The following is a 19,439-nucleotide window of genomic DNA, read 5'->3' on the forward strand; positions in this document are numbered from 1 at the left end:
CTAATCATTAAGCCAGTGTTTGTGTTTTCAAGACATAATGTGTAACTTCATGTTGTTGAAAGTCTAATACAGTGAGAATATGACATTTGAAGAATTGCATGTGGTTGAATTGTTTGTTTTGCATGAAAAATAAACTGTTGAATAAATGTAATATTGTAGGATATTGTTCATAACAGCCGTGTGTTCTGGTTTAACTACAGCATTATCAACTTTGTAAAATTAAAAGGGAACTTGCACTTCTACTAAATATTTTTAGCTATTTTTATGACTGCATTGTATAGCTTGCTGCTGTAAACATGACAGCGATGTTTCTGGCTGATTTTAACATTAGCTGTCAAACATACTCAACATAAAACAAAATGGTGCCAAATCAATGTGTACGACTGAATGTAGTTAGGTGTGTTTTCTTTTCCTCATTTAAGTCTTGTTTAAAAAGTGTATTATAAAGGTTTTTGCAAATTTGTTGACAAGTAATGGATGATATGTTCTGTTTTTTTATGTTGTCAGAGGGGTATTGTTTTGTAGAGTATTTTACTCCCATCATGTTTATGTATCATGAATTCATGTATACTTTGTGAAAAAGCACAGCATCTTAGCTCTTTTTCTATCAGGTATAGTGGCTACCTTGGTACAGTAATTGTAAAATAAAAGCTTGAAGGGAGAAATAAATAAGTTTGTTGGTTTCAATACTGACCATAATTTGTTTTGAACTACTATACTTTGAATTGATTTTTTTTTAAATTGTGGAGTGAATTACATTTTGAAAGTATTGTATGTATGCTTATTGTGCCAGGTGGTATTTGTAGCTTGAATGAATGAATTACTATATATCAGGATTCCTGCAGTCACTCTTCAGGGCTGATGTTAAATGTGGGGGGAAAGCAGATGCTTTAGTACAAACAGCACTGGTTCTTATAATTAGGGCTTCCATGTTTCTGGTTTATTAATTTCAATTTTCAGTACTTACTTTTAGCTATTTTCAAGTTGTATGTAAATGGTGTTTTTTTAACTTTTTTTCCCTGGGGCGTTTTCTTTTTCTATACTGTATGAAATTATTGTTTGTCAGTTACTTTCCAAAATTCTTGGCCGTTTTTTTTTTTTCTGTCACAATATGTATAGTAACTCGACAGTACTTGCACACTTCAATTGTACCTTCTTTTCTGTCTTCCACAACGAAATCCTTATGGTCACGGGCATGTTCTTCTGGGGTTTTTGTGTGTTTAGGCATTTTTATACATTTCAACACAATTTGCAATTCTGTTTTAAATTCCACAAGAGTGTAAATCAGCCCTATCGAACTGTAATGTAGCTTTAAATCTCTTGAGCAAGAACAATCCTTCGTTTCTAAATGTAATCTTGTTTTAAATCTTGCAAGCGTGTACAATCCTCCAATAGAAATAGAGGAATTTGCTGCCACACAGTCGTTGGAGTGGGTTTAAAGTATTCAGAACGAATCATTGCGAGATACAAGTCAGGAAGGAGGGACATTGCCCAACTGCACTGGAAACATTTTTTTGTTTGTTTTTGTAGGTTATTTTATTTTTTTCACAAGAAAAGGGGTCAACAAATTGAGTAACCATTTCCAGTGGTTTTAATGGATATGCACCGATTTCATTTTTTTTAGTATTGGGAGTATTTTATCGTTTTTATTGGTTAAAACCGTAAATCAGAAGCCCTACTTATAATGTTCTACATTCTACAAATATATACTTCACAGAGCAAGCTTCACTGAAATGTTCATGATTGGTGTAGACTGCAGTTAGGTGAATTTATAACGGTTTACCAAAAATATGTTAATGTTGTTTTACATGCCAACATGTGCAGGTTTGCATTAGAGGTTACAAATTCTTTTTAGCAAGAGCACAAGAAAAAAAGTATTTATTTACAGATGGGAGGTTTAGTAGTATGGCAACAGCAGCATTAAATGGTGATTGGGGGCTTGTTTTTTCAGGAACACACTATGTGTGTAAATGAAATACATTTAAGAAAGGCACAGTAGACAGTAGGTGCTGTATAGTTTAAGGGAGATAGACACTATCTGTTAAGGGAATACATTAATGTCAAGGGCAATTGGCCCTTCGGCTCATTTATTAAGGAAATTATTTCTGCAACATGTATCCTAGCTTGCTGAAGTCAATTTACACAACAGATATTCCAGATGTGAAGGTTTGTCAGCCACATCTCTCACTTAGCAGCAGTGCAGTACATTTGTATGTGTTTTTATTGAAATATTCTCTTAATTTGGAAGAATTCATTTTTGCTTGTTTTATTTTGTGAACAGCTATCTATTCAGTGACTTTATACTATTTTTTTCAATTCGTAAAACACTCGGCTATATATTCAATTTCTTGAACTCTGTTTCCTACTTGATTTTTGTTCTATGCTGTGGCGTAGTGGCGGGCGGTCAAGGCAGAAATAGCAAACCCAGACACAGAACTTCAGTTTAACCCTTTGCGGTCCATCGTCGGACCTGGTCCGACATTGCAATTATTCCTATCCGGTCCATTATCGGACCCTGTCCGACATCATCAAAAAAACGTGTTTCTAGTCGTTTTTTCTCCGGAAAAAGCCGAGAAAACCATTCAATTGCAGAGTGGGAGCGACAAGAGCCGAGACAAGCCGATAAAAAAAAAAAAAAATAAAATAAAAAAATACTTGCCCTTGGCATCCCATATGGGCGGTCATAAGGAAACAAGCTGGATGTTACTGTATCAGCGCACAGAGACTATCACAGACATTTGCAGAGCTTTTTGGAGATGTTATAGTAATAAAATAATGACTTGGATCGCATTATTGAGGAGTTTGGTGATAAAACGAGTGATCAGGAGATGATTGATCGGTATGTACGACTAATATTATTATTATTATTATTATTATTGTTTATTTATTTATTTCATAGCATATGTGAAAGCGGTAGCGAACGAAAGGGTGGGGCGGGGCTGGAGATGCCTAGTGAGTGCTTTGTTGATATGCAGGGCCTTTTAAACCCGTTTGACTGTGGAAAAAAATACTTTTAAACAGCGCGTCTAAAATTAACTGCGCGTGTGAAAATAAATTGGACCTGACGCGCACTTAATAAATGGACTGCAAAGGGTTAAAGAACCAAATAACAAATGAAAGGTTTAAACAAAACTCTTACATTAAACAAACTATATCACAAAAAAACAAAATGGCACCCAAGACAACTATCCCGGTGCAGGGCAGAAAGCACAACCTGCTTCTCTCTCCATGTGCCTCTCCCAAACATTTCCTTGTCTTTCTATAGGGTGTGGCCAGAGGCAGTTGACTTAAATCATCGCCACCTTGCCACATTCCACACTTTTCTAATTAATTAATAAAACATTTATACAATTAAACAATTAAACAATTAAATTCACCTGTGTCTGTGCCTATACAGCCACAAAACATGCACTTTGCTTGTGCAGGGCCTCTGCCCTGTCACATATGCATTAAATAGCTGTGTTCATTTTAGCTGTATAATTTGAGTGTGAATGTAATTTGCTGGTGCTTAATAGGTTTGTTGTTAAATAATAGATAAAGTCAATCTCAATGGGAAAGCAACATTGGCTTTTAAGCTGCCTATTTTGTTGTTGTTGTTTTTTCTTGGATCAAAATATCCTTAAAACCTGCCTTAATAAAACCTGGTTCAATTATTATTTTCTTCTTTGTTGTATTGCCTATGGTACCATAAATTATTTCTGTGTCAGTTCAGCTTATTCAACTGCATATCCAACTGACTGGCTGCATTAAAGAAAGGATGTTACAATAAGATATCTGCAGTCATTGAACTGGAATTCAGAGTAAACAAACACTATGTTTAGTTGTGTACCTCAGCCTGCTTCTCCATGTAAAACAATGTTTCTTTATTGTTTTTCTGCCAGCCCTTCAAGACCCTTGCCTAATAATATGAACAACACCATGGTAATGTCTTCCGGGGCACCTACCCCAACAAAAAGGTAAGCACACAGGCCTACATGTATTTAATTTTTTTTTTTTCTTCTTGGGTGGGTTCGACCAGCTGGAATTACTGGGTATTCGAGACCAGTTAAAATTGACGATGGCCTTAGAGTAAATAATGCTCCTAAAGACTGATACCAATTAATAATGTGGGTTAAATATTGCTGTTATCATTTTAAATCTGGATTTAGGAATTCCATAACAAGCAATATGGTTGTGTAAAGTGGAAACAAGGGCTTTAGGTTGTAATGGCATTTTGTTTCCGCAGTATCAGCAGTGACATACAGTTTTGGTTCAATTTTCCGGTGCTGGGAATGTTTACCTTGAGTGTTATTGATTATAGTTAATGTGGCCCGTGAAGTTATATTTCTTATAGCATAAAAACAAAAAAAAACATGGTTGTAAAGAAGACGTGCCACGCATTCAAATGATTCAAGATGAAACAATAATCGATTTTCCTTCCAGGGAAAGAATCAAATACTGAAAAAAAAATAATAAATAAATAAATAAATAAATAAATAAAATAAAATAAAGTGAAACATTGCATAACATGATCATTTATTTACGGTAATTAAACATGGCATTAGTATCCACTGGCTTGTATCGCTGTAATTTGTGCAAAAAATAAATCTTGTCTAATATACTGGACTTCCTGTTTTATCCCTGTCACTAGTTTTGACTGGAACATACGGGTCACTAAGTCATTAAAATAAAAAGATAGTTGCACTTTTGGTTATGTTTTCTGAAAGCCAATGTCAGTCTACTGGAGCTCAGTTGGTAAGCCTTGCTAACTCCCAGTGTTAATACATTAACATGCGACTCAATTTGAATGTCATGTCATTTCGTATGCTAGCAGTAAAACGTTGATACACAAAACATACTTGCAATCTGAGCTTAGTGTGCGTATACACTAGCAATTATTTAAAATACAAAATAATCTAATTGCAAAACAGTTTGACCCATTCCAAGGTTCACAAGACCAAATAGTCACACCTGAGATTGATTGATACTTAGGTATCTGCTGGGACAACCTTAAACTAGTTATATCTTCTTATTACAAAGACCTGTATAATACATTTCATGAAGAAATCGGACTATCATAGTATGGCCTGCCATCTAAATACATTCAGAAGGAACTGGTCACAGGGGTATCCAGTAGGTCTGCAACAACTAGTCTACTAGTTGATTGGAGGGGTAGTCAATTTGCAAAATCAGTAATCAACCAGTTGGCTTTGTTTTTGAATGGCATGCATCAATATAGCCGTGCCGCAGAGCTGTGTTGCCGTGAATTATTGCTCAACTGTCCCTTTTCCAAATAAAAAGTGTACAGTTACCTTAAAGTACATGCCCGTCATAAAATGTTTATTGCGCAACGACACCTTGTGAGCCGAGGGAAAGAGAAGCATGATTTATGTCTACAAAAACTAAAGCTGAAGTTTAGATTTTTTTTTTTTCGAGTTGGTTGTAGAGGATAATAAAAAGAAAATGTATAATAGCAACAGAAGCAGCATGAAAAACTTTGAAAGGAAAGCATCCTACTAAACTGCAAATGCATGCCTTGAATTCCAGACCATCTGCTAGTGGGCATCTGCTAGAACATTGCTCAATCTCTGCTTTCACCAAGAAACCAGCATATATAGCATTACAGTACCATACATATTTTCAAATTGCATTTAGAAAAATGTACAGTATTGTTTTCAAAGCTCATCATTTTTGAAAAGGATTCTTAAAGGTCCAGAGTTTTCCAGGGTTAACGAAGCGCTATTTTTAATAAAATCCAAAATAATTTGAATAATATGATAATTAGTAGTGGTAGCAGTATTATTAGTAGTATAATATTTAATTTTGCATTTGTTGCACTGTTTGCCAGCACAGGATACGAGTTTAAACAGTGCATTAAAGTAGAAGATGTCATTCAATAGAAACCAAAATAAAAGAGTTTTAGAATTAGAAAGTGGAGCAGGAAATTGCAAATTAAACAATTATTAGTTGATGCTAAATAACTATGATACTTTATAGAGGATGAGTTATGATTTGCTTTAATTGATTTTAATGATATCCTGGTCCTCTCTAAATGTCACTACTGACTTCTTCAGGTTTCAACTTGCATTCAAACACGGTTTTAAAACATGCCCCAAATCCAGTGATATACCCTGTACCACATTAATGAATATCACCATCACTTTGCAATAAAAGGCGTTGATTTTGGCAGGCTTCCTTTGGGGAAGGTATTCTGTGTGTTCATTCACTAATGCTTCTAAAGTTAAGTGACAGCTGCAACATTCTTGTTTGTTTGACCCCCATAAAAAAATAGATTATGATTACAAATATGTTTGTATGAATTTGCTGTATAAAATGTATAGTAGATGTAGTAGTTTTGTGACATCTGAAATCTGCCTTAGTCATGTTGCTTAGCATTAGTTTAAGCTTAATGAATGTTTGATGGTAGTGAGTGTTGATGGAGACGAGGGCATACAGTAGCTGTTGAGACCTGCTGTTATAGATGATGGTGTACGAGAAGTGTATACATTATCTCTTGTATAATACCCTAATGTCATGCCTACCCACATAAGCTGTTAAATCATTTATATTTATGTTTATCGACCTAGTTAACTAAAGTTAGCTGCTGTTCTTTTTGTAGAATTTACTCAGTTTGTGGTTGGAGCTGTGTTCTAATTTCAATAACTCATATTTCAGTTGTGACTCGGTATGCTCCAGTGGAAATAAACCACATTTCTCCCTCAGACACAGAGCTACAGTACTTCCTGTCAAATCTGGTTACTTAAATATTAATCAGTAGAATTACTACAGTATCCGCACTCAGACTTATTTGCATAATTGAATGGGTTGGTCACTTGTAAATGTCACTGTCATTAGACATTAGATCCCATCATTTCAATGCATTTATGAAATGTGTTATGTTTGTAGAGATTAATTTTCTACTCCAATAATGAATCGTTACTCAAACAAAATGTAAACAACTCCAACTAGTTGTTTACATTTTATATTTATCAATCCAAACAACAATGTGGGTATTTTGGCTCGAGTGGATGTGTGTTCTTTTAGTTTTTTTCTTAATTATTTATTTATGTATGTATGTATACAGCACCTTTTAATCACAGGGACCTCAAGGCGCTTTACAACATTTTACAATATAATACATAATTTAAAAGGCAAAGATAATTCCTATAAAACAGTTAAAAAGACTAAAACGATATAGTCAGTTTATAAAATTATGGCAAAAAAGCAATTTTATAAAAATGGGTTTTCAGTGCTGTTTTAAAAATAGAAAGAATCCCTGCTTTACATGATCCTCATTGCACCAGAAGCATATGTTAATCTCATAACCAAGTTTCAAAGCAATATAAATATACCTTGAGAATCATAATATGGCCTAGCACAAAAGCACACATCAGTGTTATACTTGCACCTGTTATATGTTTTTGTGTAGTTCTTATAGCAGTACTGTACAGATGACTCTGTGTCACTCATGCATGGCTGTCATGTACACCAGGTAAACAAGCCAACTGCAGAGAGCCGTCTTCATCTGCTGCAGCTCTAATGAAAATTTAACACTAACATACAAGAAGCAACACAAGTGTGCTAAAAATAAACCTTTACTCCTGGAAAACAACAGAACATTTAGAAACTACTTAGCAGGATATAATAGCTGTGTTTTACTCTTGCTGTCTGTTTTTAAATGATTGCCTTTTTTTCCGCTTGCAAAAAACATCTATATTATTCAGATTAATCTTTCACCTAGAATTACAACTACTTGTGTGCAGTTGTTTATTGTAACAATGTAAGTCCAGAATTGTATTGGATATATATATATATATAATATATATTTGCATCCTGAGCCATTTGAAAAACAAGGCATGATACAGCAGTAGTGTCGTCAAAATGGCATATTCGTCTAGAAGATTATACTTGACATTTTTTGCAGTTCATTATCTACCCAGTTTAATTCACCATTCCTGGATTATCACAAAGAATGTTATATTTAAGATTCTTTAATATTGACTTAATTTACTTTCAATTTGAACCTTAACATCAATTTATTGTCTTTTTTTTATTACCGCCCTATTATTACCGATGCTAATATTAGGCGAGTAACCGAAAAGTTAACCGGTATTTATATTTTTTCAAGTACCACTGACCTGTGGTCAAGAAGAACCACTGAGCCGTACATTAGCCTAACTGTACACTACATTGATTCGGATTGGAGTTTATGCAGCAAGTGCTTGCAAACTACGTGCTTTCCTGAAGACCACACTGGTGAAGTAATCGCACAAGGTTTGCAAGATGCTCTGTCTGACTGGGGCCTGAGAGAAGAGCAGCAAATAAATCTGCATCACTACAGACAACGGATCAAACATCATCAAAGCTACAGAACTAAATGCATGGACACAGGCTTCACCTTGCGATCGGCAAGTCTTATTTATATTAACAACTTTTAATATTGAATATGAAATCATATTTACTATATTTCTGTTTTTTTCAGCCTGCTCATGGCCTTACATTAATGCTGTTAGAAAGAAAACCATGTTATGTTTTGTAAACGATTTAAACAGAATTAGGAAAGTTTGGGACTGCTTTTAAAAGTTAGATATTATAAGCAGGTTAAACAAACGATATACGATAAAGAAATGTACTGTTTTGCATACATTTTCTGCAGTAATATTAATTGAGTTTAAATTAAAAGCAGGAGGAAATTGCATCTGTTTCTATTATTATTTCACTTATTGGGATAACAGGAATATCCATCTCAATGTATTTAATAAGCAGATTTAATAGCTGGTTGTCATTTCTTTTATATTTCTCTTGCACACAGCAGCATTCGCATGATTAGATTACAGCTTTATATTTTTACATAAGTTATTGATTACATATTTTTTTCTTCTTACCTAGACTGAACAAACTTGCAAAGAAGTATCTGTGCATACCAGCAACACGTTCTCCATCGGAGAGAGTTTTCAGTACCTGTGGTAACATTGTTACTTGCAAACGTACAAAATTAAAACCTGATGCAGTTGACATACTTGTGTTTTTGGCAAAAAAAAAACCTGTAAAAATCAGGGCAGGGCTATGTGTTAGGAGTAATTGGAGAAGGGACGGAGGCATTATTTAATTGGGTTTTCACTTATTCTGTAGGTTTGGGTTTTTAATTGTTCTGTAGGTTTGGGTTTTCACTTATTCTGTAGGTTTGGGTTTTCACTTGTTCGTATATTTGAGTTTATTGTAAAGCACAGTACACACTAAAAATGAAAATCCTTACGTGTGATGAGTTCTTGATGCCCTCTGCACCACCCACCATGTTACAAATATATATATTAGGGCTGCTCCATGGAGAATTTAATTTTTGTATGTAAAATAAAATCAACCAATAGAAGATCTGCATTTTCTCCGCGTCAGTCCAATCATAAGTGAGCAGAGGCGGGACATAATTGGGAGTTTAACCAATGGGAAAGTCAAAGATCTGCCCAGGTTTTACAGCTGTCCAATCATTTGTGAGCAGAGGCGGGACATAAAAATGTTGGGGTAGGGTGTAAGAATAGCTGAATCACGATATTGCTTATTATAGAGACCGTTATTGAGAATTATATTGAGAACTTTGAAGTAATATTTCAAATTGCTTTTTACAAATTAAAAAAAAATGGTCAGAAGACAACGGAGACATTGTAGTCGATTTGTTTACAAATCAATTTTTAAGGAGAACTTTCTGAGAAAAAAAGGAGGTGTACACACCACAAATACCTGAACTGACACAGGAAGGGAAGTGATATACTCGCCACTTCCAAAATTGAAATTATGAAAGGTTTCTGTGTCAATTAAAAAAAAGTATCCTGCTGGAACTGTATTTTGTTCAGTACAGAAAATGCGATATGGAACAGCACTGGCTACAGCAATCTAGGATGTCTAACGAAGTCAGCACAAAAACATGAGCATTCTCAAAGTCACTCGCGAGCCACTGTAACACTCAAAACTTTTGGACAAACCCAGATTGATGTTCAAGTCAACTGGATGAGTAGAAGCTTAGAGATACAATACATCACAATTAGCAAGTAAGAAAAAATCATGAGGTTCTTAAACGCTTGATTGATTCTGTCGTTTACCTTGGCAAGCAAGAACTGGCATTGAGGGCACGATGAAGGCACCAATTCCTCAAATAGAGGTAATTATGTGGAATTACTTTCTCTGATTTGTGACTACGACAGCATGTTAAGCAATCACTTGTCAATAGCAACAGTATTCTTGGGTACCTCCAACAAGATTCAGAACGGCTTAATCTCGTCGGTGCCTCAGGTTGTGCTAGATGCAGAAGTACAAGAAGGAAGCCAAGTACGTAGCTATAATGGTAGATTAAACAACCGATGATGGAAACGCAGCTCAGCTGTCTTGTGTTTTCAGGTACTAGTATGTGACTGACAGTGGCCCAAAAGAACGGTTGTACTGTGAAAATGTGTTACATTTACTAAAATAATAATAATGCTTTTAAAAGACCAAATTCCCATTGGGCTTTTTTTTTTTTAGATTTATTGATTTTTAGTATTACTATGCAGGGCAGCCGCTATAATATTGTTAGCTTTACTAAAAATGTGCAATCTACCGATTAATCAACTAATGCCCATAAATTAACCGATCAAAAATTTATAACACGGCTTGGAAAAATAACAACCTGATTGGTTAAATAGCATCACATGACTGTGCATATACAGCTCTGGAAAAAATTAAGAGACCACTGCAAAATTATTAGTTTCTCTGGTTTTACTATTTATAGGTATGTGTTTGGGTAAAATGAACATTTTTGTTTTATTCTATAAACTACTGACAACATTTCTCCCAAATTCCAAATAAAAATATTGTCATTTAGAGCATTTAATTTGTTTTTTTATTAAATATCCTTAAGCCAATAAAGTAGTCCCATTTATAACTACACACTAAATTAAACTGAGTAAATTATTGTAATTGTAACATCAGCTATACATTAAGCTGGCTACCGGTACTTTAAATTCTGCAGTGATTTTGAATATGTGACAAGGCTCCAACTGTCCATATCCATCCAATGTACGAACAGCTGGAACCTTGCTCAACCAATCACATTTTTTGTTTCACGTTCCATTGCCAGACCTGGATTATAAATTATATGTACATATAAATATATATATATATATATATATATATATATATACACAATATGTCCACTCTTTTCCCATTTCAAATCTTTTCACAAAATAAGCATTTAACTTTAAAGCTGCAGTGTCCCTGTCAAATTGCAAAACCACATCATGAAAAACCTAATTTGTAGGTGAAAAATGCTAAAATAAGTCGCTACATTTAAAAATATATAAACACATGAGATTTTCAGTCCACTTAAATAAAGGGCTTTAAATAAGCTCTGCAAGTAAGAAATTGCAGTGTCCAGTGTGAAAACCCAACATGAAATAATAAATTTACATCCAAAGTAGCACAACAGCATTAAACTGTTCAATACAAAAAAATGGTGCCTGAGTTACAAGCTCTTGCCCTGTCTAAAAAATATATGGATTGTAGCGTAACACCAGGAAAGCATAATCAATCAGGCTGCGGCGTCTGTATCATCTGAACTCCACGTCTTTGATATCTGAACCGAAGATAACCCTAACCCTACCCTGAATCATTCAATACACAGAGCAACTACTTCTAGGCAGTTTTTTTCTATTCATGTGAGCTGCGATATTTCCCCTTGGCAGAATCTGATATGTAGAAATCTTTTAACGGTGGTCGTTTAAACCAATGCGCTATACTAACACTTAACAGTTTAAAAAAAATACAAAACACCAGGGCATTTTATTTAGCAATAGCATCTATACCCAACTCCAGAAAACCTAGTTTTAACATCATGAGTATGTTAGTACAGAGTGCCGTGTACAGGGTAATTGCATTCGGTTTATTAATAGGTTTCAAGCGGCATCATAATCATTCATTCTGAGGTAAAAATATAAAAACATGACATACATTATCATTGTTTATACAGAGGTTGTTCTTTATACCATCATGATTCATATTGAGTATACCAGGGTCTCTTGTTTGTTTTTTTTTTTTTACATCCTTTGCCCGTTATCCTATTCCACTCATTAACTCCATGTTTTTCTTTTCCTGTGTTCTATTGCTTTTTTATTTCCTCCATCATCACTAGGTTGCAGCACAGCCTGTATATGGCCAGTCGATTGGCTGATGAACATGCGTTGATAGCAGTATATGTGAGCTGGCTACAGAATGGCACACGGTCAGTGTTGGATATCTTGAAAGACTCATATGATTTAAAAAGAAAAAAAGCAAAAAGCAAAACAAAAGCCAATAACTATCTGCAAATGTTTCATATACTGCAAGTTAAATATGTACAGCTGAGCTGGTCTCTGGTGAGCAAGAGGACCACAGGGGCCAGTTTCACAAAGAGGTGCTAGCAGTTAGCAGGCTGCTAGCTAACTAGCTGTCTTATTTGTACCTGTTTCAAAAAAACAATATTTTAGATAGAACAATAAAGTTTATTAGAAATCTACTCAGCATGGCTATATGATTTAAAGGATACATGTGTTATTTTCTTTCTTTTTAATTTATTTTAATTAATTGGAAGTGAACTGGATTTAGCAGACTGATCCCTATAACTGCTTTGTGAAACTAGCCCCAGTACGATATCTGAGCTATTCTGTCAGCCACAGTACAGGTGAGAAGTATGCCAAGCAGGTACCGTAAATGACATGTTCAAATGTACATATTATAGGGATATAAATTAGTCGGAGCCACTTAATCGGACACTGATAATTGGGATGTTAAATGGGAGAGAACTCTGGGAGACGGTTCTTCCCAATGCTATTTATGCTGTTTAATTGGGACGTCATTTTGTATAATTGGGATACAATATTTTCAAATGAACAAAGATTGCTTTTCAGAGCACGACAGGTTCGTGTAACGCAGTGTAGTGAGTGCGTGATTACGTTGTGACTTGCGTAAATTGTGTAAACCAAGTTGAACTCTTGAAGGAGTCCCCTGTGGTTTCTCAGGCTGCTGTGGCAAATGAAATTTGGCGTGTCAACATCGCAGGTATCTCGTCGTGATAAGATGTGATTTCATTATTTTTCGTTTCATTTAAAAATAATAAAAAAAAATAAAATACAATTTTGTTTAGGAGTAAAATATAAATTGACTTGTATTTCAAATGATGCATTTAACATTTATTCATAATGTGATGTGATTGAATTGTTTTTCTTTTTATTTAGAAATTTAAAAAACAGAAAAAAATACTTCTTTGTTGTGCATGTCGTAATTTATGAATATAAGTGTGAGGTAAGGTTCTCTCAAATGCCTCTCCTGAGGTGTCCAGATAAAGCTGCACTGACTGTAATAATTGTAGGCTTTTCTGGAGCTTTGTACTTGAATCTTTGCATGACAAACATTGGTTCCTTGTGAAGAACAAGCTGAGACTTCATGGATAAGGCAGGTGATTTTTCTTTTGTCAGCTTGTCCTGTTCTAACAGAATTTTACACAAAATCATCTGTGATTTAAAAGGATGATTAATTTACCGTGACATTATTAGGCTGGAATTAATAGCATCCTGAGTATACTTTTGCATCCGTAATGTAGCTATTGTTTACTCCACCTGGCACTAATTAATTAGTCATATTAGGTGTGTTGTGGTTGTTACAATATCGCACGATGACTACAAGTTTTACATGTTTTAAATACACTACCTGGTCACTTTATTAGGAACTGAATTAGAGAATATGTGAATGTGACACGTGGTCCCTGCAGCAGTATAAAGCTGTGGGAGCAGCACAATTGCAAACAGTCTACCAGAAATTGAGAGGCAAATATCTAACAGTATAGGAAAGAGACATTACAGTGGGTGAACGTCAAGCAGGTGCCACAGTTGCAAAAAGTCATATTGGTATGCTGCTCCAAGACATCGGTCATCGGAGTGTATGAGCAATGGCACAATGAAAGGAAAGTGGCTGCCAAAGAGCTGTGGCAGCTAACAGTTAATTGTGACAGACAAAGGGAAAGGATGGTTAGAGAGGCTTGTCAGGTCTGAAATATAAATGACTAAATGGATTATCATCCCTCAGGAAACTTTTCAGCACCCTGTGGAGTCTATGCCAAGGTTGTGATCAGGGCAAAGTGTGTGCCAACTCGATATTAGGTACTAATAAAGTGGTCAGGCAGTGTATGTGTAGCAAGGCTTTCCTTCCCAACTTCCCAATTGTTCATCTTTTAAACTCGTAATGGATGTGCTTTCAGAAGTGATTTGAGAGCAAGGCTGACAGAAGGCTTGGGGTGTGTCCTTCAGGTCATGCAAAACCTTTGCATGCTAAAAGCTTAAACATTCAAATAAATTCAAATGCAAGGGAATAACTGGGTTAATATTTTTTTATATATTTCTTTATATACAACCTGCATAACTTGTATCCAACCTGGAACCAGACAAATACAGTGCTCACCCTTTATAACGCTATAGTGGGGATCCATAGTTACAAGACCGTGCTATTTGTGTTCCGCCTTATAACAAGTTTAAAAGGGCTACTGTAATGGCATTATGGAGCAAATGGGAGCCACGACTGTACCGTGTTATAACCAATTCCACACTATAACGAGGTGCGTTATAAAGGGTGAGCACTGTAATTGGATCCCTCAAGGAAGTAAGATTGTGAGATTCTTTGGGTAAAAAATAACTTTACCTGTGATGCATAATGCTGCACCAAACAGGAGTTGCAGTAGAGTGTAAAATGAGTGTTACACTTTTATTTCAGTGTTTTGGAAAGCCCAAGCAGATTAGATGAAGAACACAGACTCATCGCCAGGTATGCAGCTAGACTGGCAGCAGAAGCTGGAAATTCTACTGTGAGTACATGCTATTGCACGTGCTGTCTGTTTTTTGTTTGTTTTATTGTTGCAGTTGTAAAAATACATATTACAATTACATGAATCTGTGTTCTGGTTTATGCATAGGTTGTGTGTTTTGATTATTATTTGGCTAAATCGGTTATTTTTGGTTATTCTAAATAAACACCAATCAAACACATCCATTTTCAGTTTGTAGAACTTTGTAGAATTGTGAGAAGTAACAGATTTCGTTTTTACGCCTACTATAGAGCTATTTTTTTTTTCAGCACTCCCCAGTCACAAGTACTCTAAAAAGTGTGTTTCATTACGTAGGTCCACAAAAATTGATGATTGAAATTGATGATTGGTCAGCAGAAATTTGTTTGCACACTGCCCGGCTTCTGAAAGACGTTTTCTTTATGTAGAAAGAGAGTAATGTATGATTGACGTTATTTAAAATATACAGTCAGCTAATCGGGATCCTGATAATGGGGATTGCTGCTTAAATGGGATACAACCCTGGGAGACGGTTCTTCCCAATGCTAGTGATGTTGTTTAATTGGGACGTCACTTTGTTGACTTTGTTGTCAACCAATCACAGTGAAGTATTTGCCAAAATTCCAATACATCTTATCCTGATTTCAGATATGCTCCCGGGCTTTGCGTTCCTCCCGCTTAAACTGCACCAGATGACACCTCTTCCACTATAAGAGAATCCTACACATAACGTGCCATGTTTTTATGACAAGATCTCTCGTCTTTCGCACATTAAGAGACACAGTTAAATGACGAGACCGCTAGTCAAAGGCACTGAAAAGTTTTACTTACTATCTGTATCTTAATCTTAAAGCAACGCCCTCCAACGGACTTGGGGTTTAACTTTGATGTCAACAAGCAACAGAGACAGCTTATTGCAGAACTGGAAAACAAAAACAGGTAAGACACTAGCGAATAAAGAGCTATTGTGCTTTAATGTTTAATACAATGTTCAGTATGGTTTTTTTTATTATTATTATTATAAGCCCCTAAATTAAATATTGAACTAGTTTACTTCTGCTTTGATAACTTTATTTAATTTATTTTCTGATAGAATTGTGCTTGCCGTTGCGATCTATGAGTAAAAAGCTTTGAGTATCTTGCCCTTTTGATTCTTGAGCGTTTCTCACCTCTGTTTGGATGGCTGTGTGTGACTCTCCTGATGATAATGTCATTGTTGGTATGTTAAGAGAGATCCTGCAAGAAATCCAGCGCCTGAGACTGGAGCATGAGCAGGCCTCCCAGTCCACGCCAGAGAAAGCCCAGCAGAACCCCACACTGCTTGCCGAGCTGCGACTCCTCAGGTAACAGCAAGGTTTTCACAGATCAGTATTATAACCTGCATTACTCTCACCAGAGGGCAGAATTGAAAGCAATGCTTTTTTTTTTTTTTTTTTTTTTTTTAAATAAACAGTAAAGCTGGTCCGGCGGCCCTGTCACTATACAGGAAATGAATCTCCGGACCTGCAGCTTTACTTATCTTGGCGAAACAGGAAGTGCACAAAGCAAGCGCCTCAATTGGCTTAGTACAAACATTGTTAGCCTGTTCTTGCATTCAGTGTATGTTTTAAATTAACAGCTTCAATAGTATCTGTTTTATTTATTTGAAAGTTGAGCAATCAAATTAATTTTATTTATTTATTTATTTATTGCTTGGACGGGCCTACAATACATTTTAAAGACACAAATTGCAGCAGTCTGTGTCTTCCTGTTTCAGATTGACTTCTAAAAATAAATTAATGCAGAGTAATTTCCTCCTTTAATTACATCTGTCCTTTAAAATTCAGAAGGGAAGGAATTCGTATTTATTTCTATGCTCCACTTTTGCCATTGATTTAAAAAAAAAAAAAAAAAGTGATGAAACTACTTTTTGCTTATTTTTCCCAGAGTTATCCAGTCAGACAAGGCATCACATTCTTTCTGTCTTTGTGTTGCTCAAATAGGCAGAGAAAAGATGAACTGGAGCAGAGAATGTCAGCATTGCAGGAGAGCCGACGAGAGCTGATGGTGCAGCTTGAAGGACTAATGAAGCTGCTTAAGGTAAGAGGAGATTCCTGATTCCAGATACTGGACGCCTGTGTGTTTTTGTAGGAATCCAAAAAAAGTATGAAATGGCTCTCACCAAAATATTATGTAATAGGGAACATTTTAAAAAGGGTTTTTTAAAGACTCTGTTACTCTGTCCATACTGTTTGTACAGTGTGAGTGAATATAATGCAGGGCAAATAGCAATAATAGCCTGGGCTGACAACAACATTGCTTATAATAGAAGCCTGTTGGTTAAACAAAGGTCTAATTCATATGTGTTTGTATTGGGGAAGGCTGTATAGCAAAGCTTCACACAAGGGAAATATTGAAAAGCTTCCATGCTAGTTCACCGGGCAGAACTAAGGAATCACGGTTCCTGGTAATACTATACCTGTTATAAGTGTTAAAACGTAGCTGTTCATGATGCTTGTCTATTTGGCCAAGGGCTGTTAGTATTGAAGTACAAGTGTGTTGTTTATTGGGGCACAAGTAGGGAGACAAGTTCCAAAATACTAAATAAAAAAAGCACAGACTGTAAAAAGATCTTACTATACTTGTTTTGAGAATTACTATACTTGTTTTGAGAATTGAAAAGATTGTACCCATAAAATATGAGCTTGTCAAATAAAGTAGCCAGCACTGCACCCAGTCCCCAGCTGCTCACTTTCAAAGATGACCTGCTGGCACATGGTTGTGTGTTGACACACACATTGTCAGCTGTCAATTGCTTTTCATCTGTTGGAGAGCTTTAAGAGTCTTTTTCTAAGCCTTTTTTTAAAAATGTATCATAGCAATTGCTTTTTCACATAGTAACATGTTTTTACTGTAAGAATAAAAACATCTATATTGTTCTCATTTTAGGGAGAGCCAAAGTCTTCATTAAGCCAGGGGAAACCATAAACATTCAATTTCATGATAGTGTCCTGGATTTTCTCATGTGCACAATTACTGTTTTTACATAATTAACAGAGGTTCACAAGTGCTATCTTTGTGTTCTGCATAGATTGAACCCCCATCTTGGTGTTCTGCCCCTCAGTACTGCTCAATTCACTACCGCTTAAACGTGGCATCTTTGTGGCAGACATAACACAGCAATAGAAGCTTGCAGAGTGTAAACACACTCAGGACAGCTGGACTTCAATTGAGCTGGTTGCTCAGTAGATAGCGATCACCAACCTTTCCTACATTATATATTTGTTATTGTATTTCAGTATTTTGTTAAACAGATTGGTCCCAATTGTCATTCTGTTTGCAGCTATGCAAGATTTGCCTTAATGTGATAAAACTAGATAGACTACTCTGAACATTGATACAATAATAATAATAATAATAATAATAATAATAATAATAATAATAATCTCTATTTTTGTATAGCGCATTTCATAGTGGACCACCATCACAAAGCGCTTTACAGAGGTAGGCTGTGAAATGTGCATTATCTGCAGAGTCACTTACAATAGGACATTGAGTTAACATCTCATCCACAGGATGGAGCACAAGGAGGTTAAGTGACCTGCTCAGGGTCACACAGCGAGTCAGTCATTGGCAGAGGTGGGATTTCAACCGGTGACCTTGTGGTTACAAGCCCTGGACTTTAACTACTGGACCACACTGCCTCCTATATTTAACTGATTTTAGTGAACTAAAGTTCAGAGTTCTAGAAATATTTTAATAAACTCTAATCCTAAACAAACTAGACTAGTTACCATGCCATAAAAACATACACACATATATCTCCCTTCAGAAAAGTATGTACCAATAATAATAATAATAATAATAATAATATAATTTTATCTAGACTACCTTTTTGCCTATTTAGGTGCCACACAATAAAATGACCCTAAACGATATCTATAAATAGGAGGTCAAAACCCTTCAAGGACAAATCTGTCTGGTTTAATACAGAGAGAGAAAGTGCAAGCTCCTTCAAGTGATAAGGGAAGCAATTAGATTGCAGGGCTGGCCTATATCCAGAGGGGTCTGACTGGAAGCAGTGCACACAAGAAAGAACAAGCAGAATGCACTGGCGGATGTGCACTGAGCCAGTCAACAGTCAACCCCAAATCCTCATGAGAAGCCTCATTTTTAAAGTGATGGAAAGTTTCTTTAGTGGGTAGGGCACGGCAAAAACTGACATATTTGTTTGGCTTGGTTTGGTGAGGAATCATGTCACAATTCATTTGTTATCACTTGAAGCTTGCACAGAAACATTTTTGACTATTCCTCCAATGGGAGGGATTGGTTCACATAGAGTACACGTGAATAATGTAGCACTGTATCTGAACTGTTTCCCCATTTTATAATAAGAACATAAGAACGTTTACAAACAAGAGGAGGCCGTTCAGCCCATCTTGCTCGTTTGGTTGTTTGTAGCGTATTGATCCCAGAATCTCATCAAGCAGCTTCTTGAAGGATCCCAGGGTGTCAGCTTCAACAACATGAAGTAGCAGAAGGGGCTGTAAGAAGTATTTACCCTTGACATAAAGGTGCTTTTGTGCATGTATTTCTCTCTGTCTCACACACAGGAAGCTTATCTTTCCAGCTCTGAAAGAATAAA

General features: G+C 35.8%; 1 protein-coding gene across 6 annotated transcripts in view; it reads left to right on the forward strand.

Moving 5' to 3' along the window:
• dtnbb (dystrobrevin, beta b) overlaps positions 1–19,439 on the forward strand; it is a 102,039-nt gene that overhangs the window by 58,292 nt on the left and 24,308 nt on the right. For 4 of the 6 annotated variants that reach the window (XM_034018200.3, XM_034018201.3, XM_059025739.1 and 1 more), the window contains 6 exons: positions 3,882–3,956; positions 12,137–12,226; positions 14,746–14,836; positions 15,669–15,754; positions 16,045–16,158; positions 16,798–16,894. In XM_034018200.3, the coding sequence (XP_033874091.1) occupies positions 3,882–3,956; positions 12,137–12,226; positions 14,746–14,836; positions 15,669–15,754; positions 16,045–16,158; positions 16,798–16,894 (553 nt within the window). The remainder of the gene's footprint in view (positions 1–3,881; positions 3,957–12,136; positions 12,227–14,745; positions 14,837–15,668; positions 15,755–16,044; positions 16,159–16,797; positions 16,895–19,439) is intronic. The other 2 variants (XM_034018202.3, XM_034018203.3) reach the window with 1 other exon arrangement.

This window comes from Acipenser ruthenus, chromosome 6 (assembly GCF_902713425.1).
Source record: "Acipenser ruthenus chromosome 6, fAciRut3.2 maternal haplotype, whole genome shotgun sequence".
In the NCBI taxonomy this organism is placed as follows: Eukaryota; Metazoa; Chordata; class Actinopteri; order Acipenseriformes; family Acipenseridae; genus Acipenser; species Acipenser ruthenus.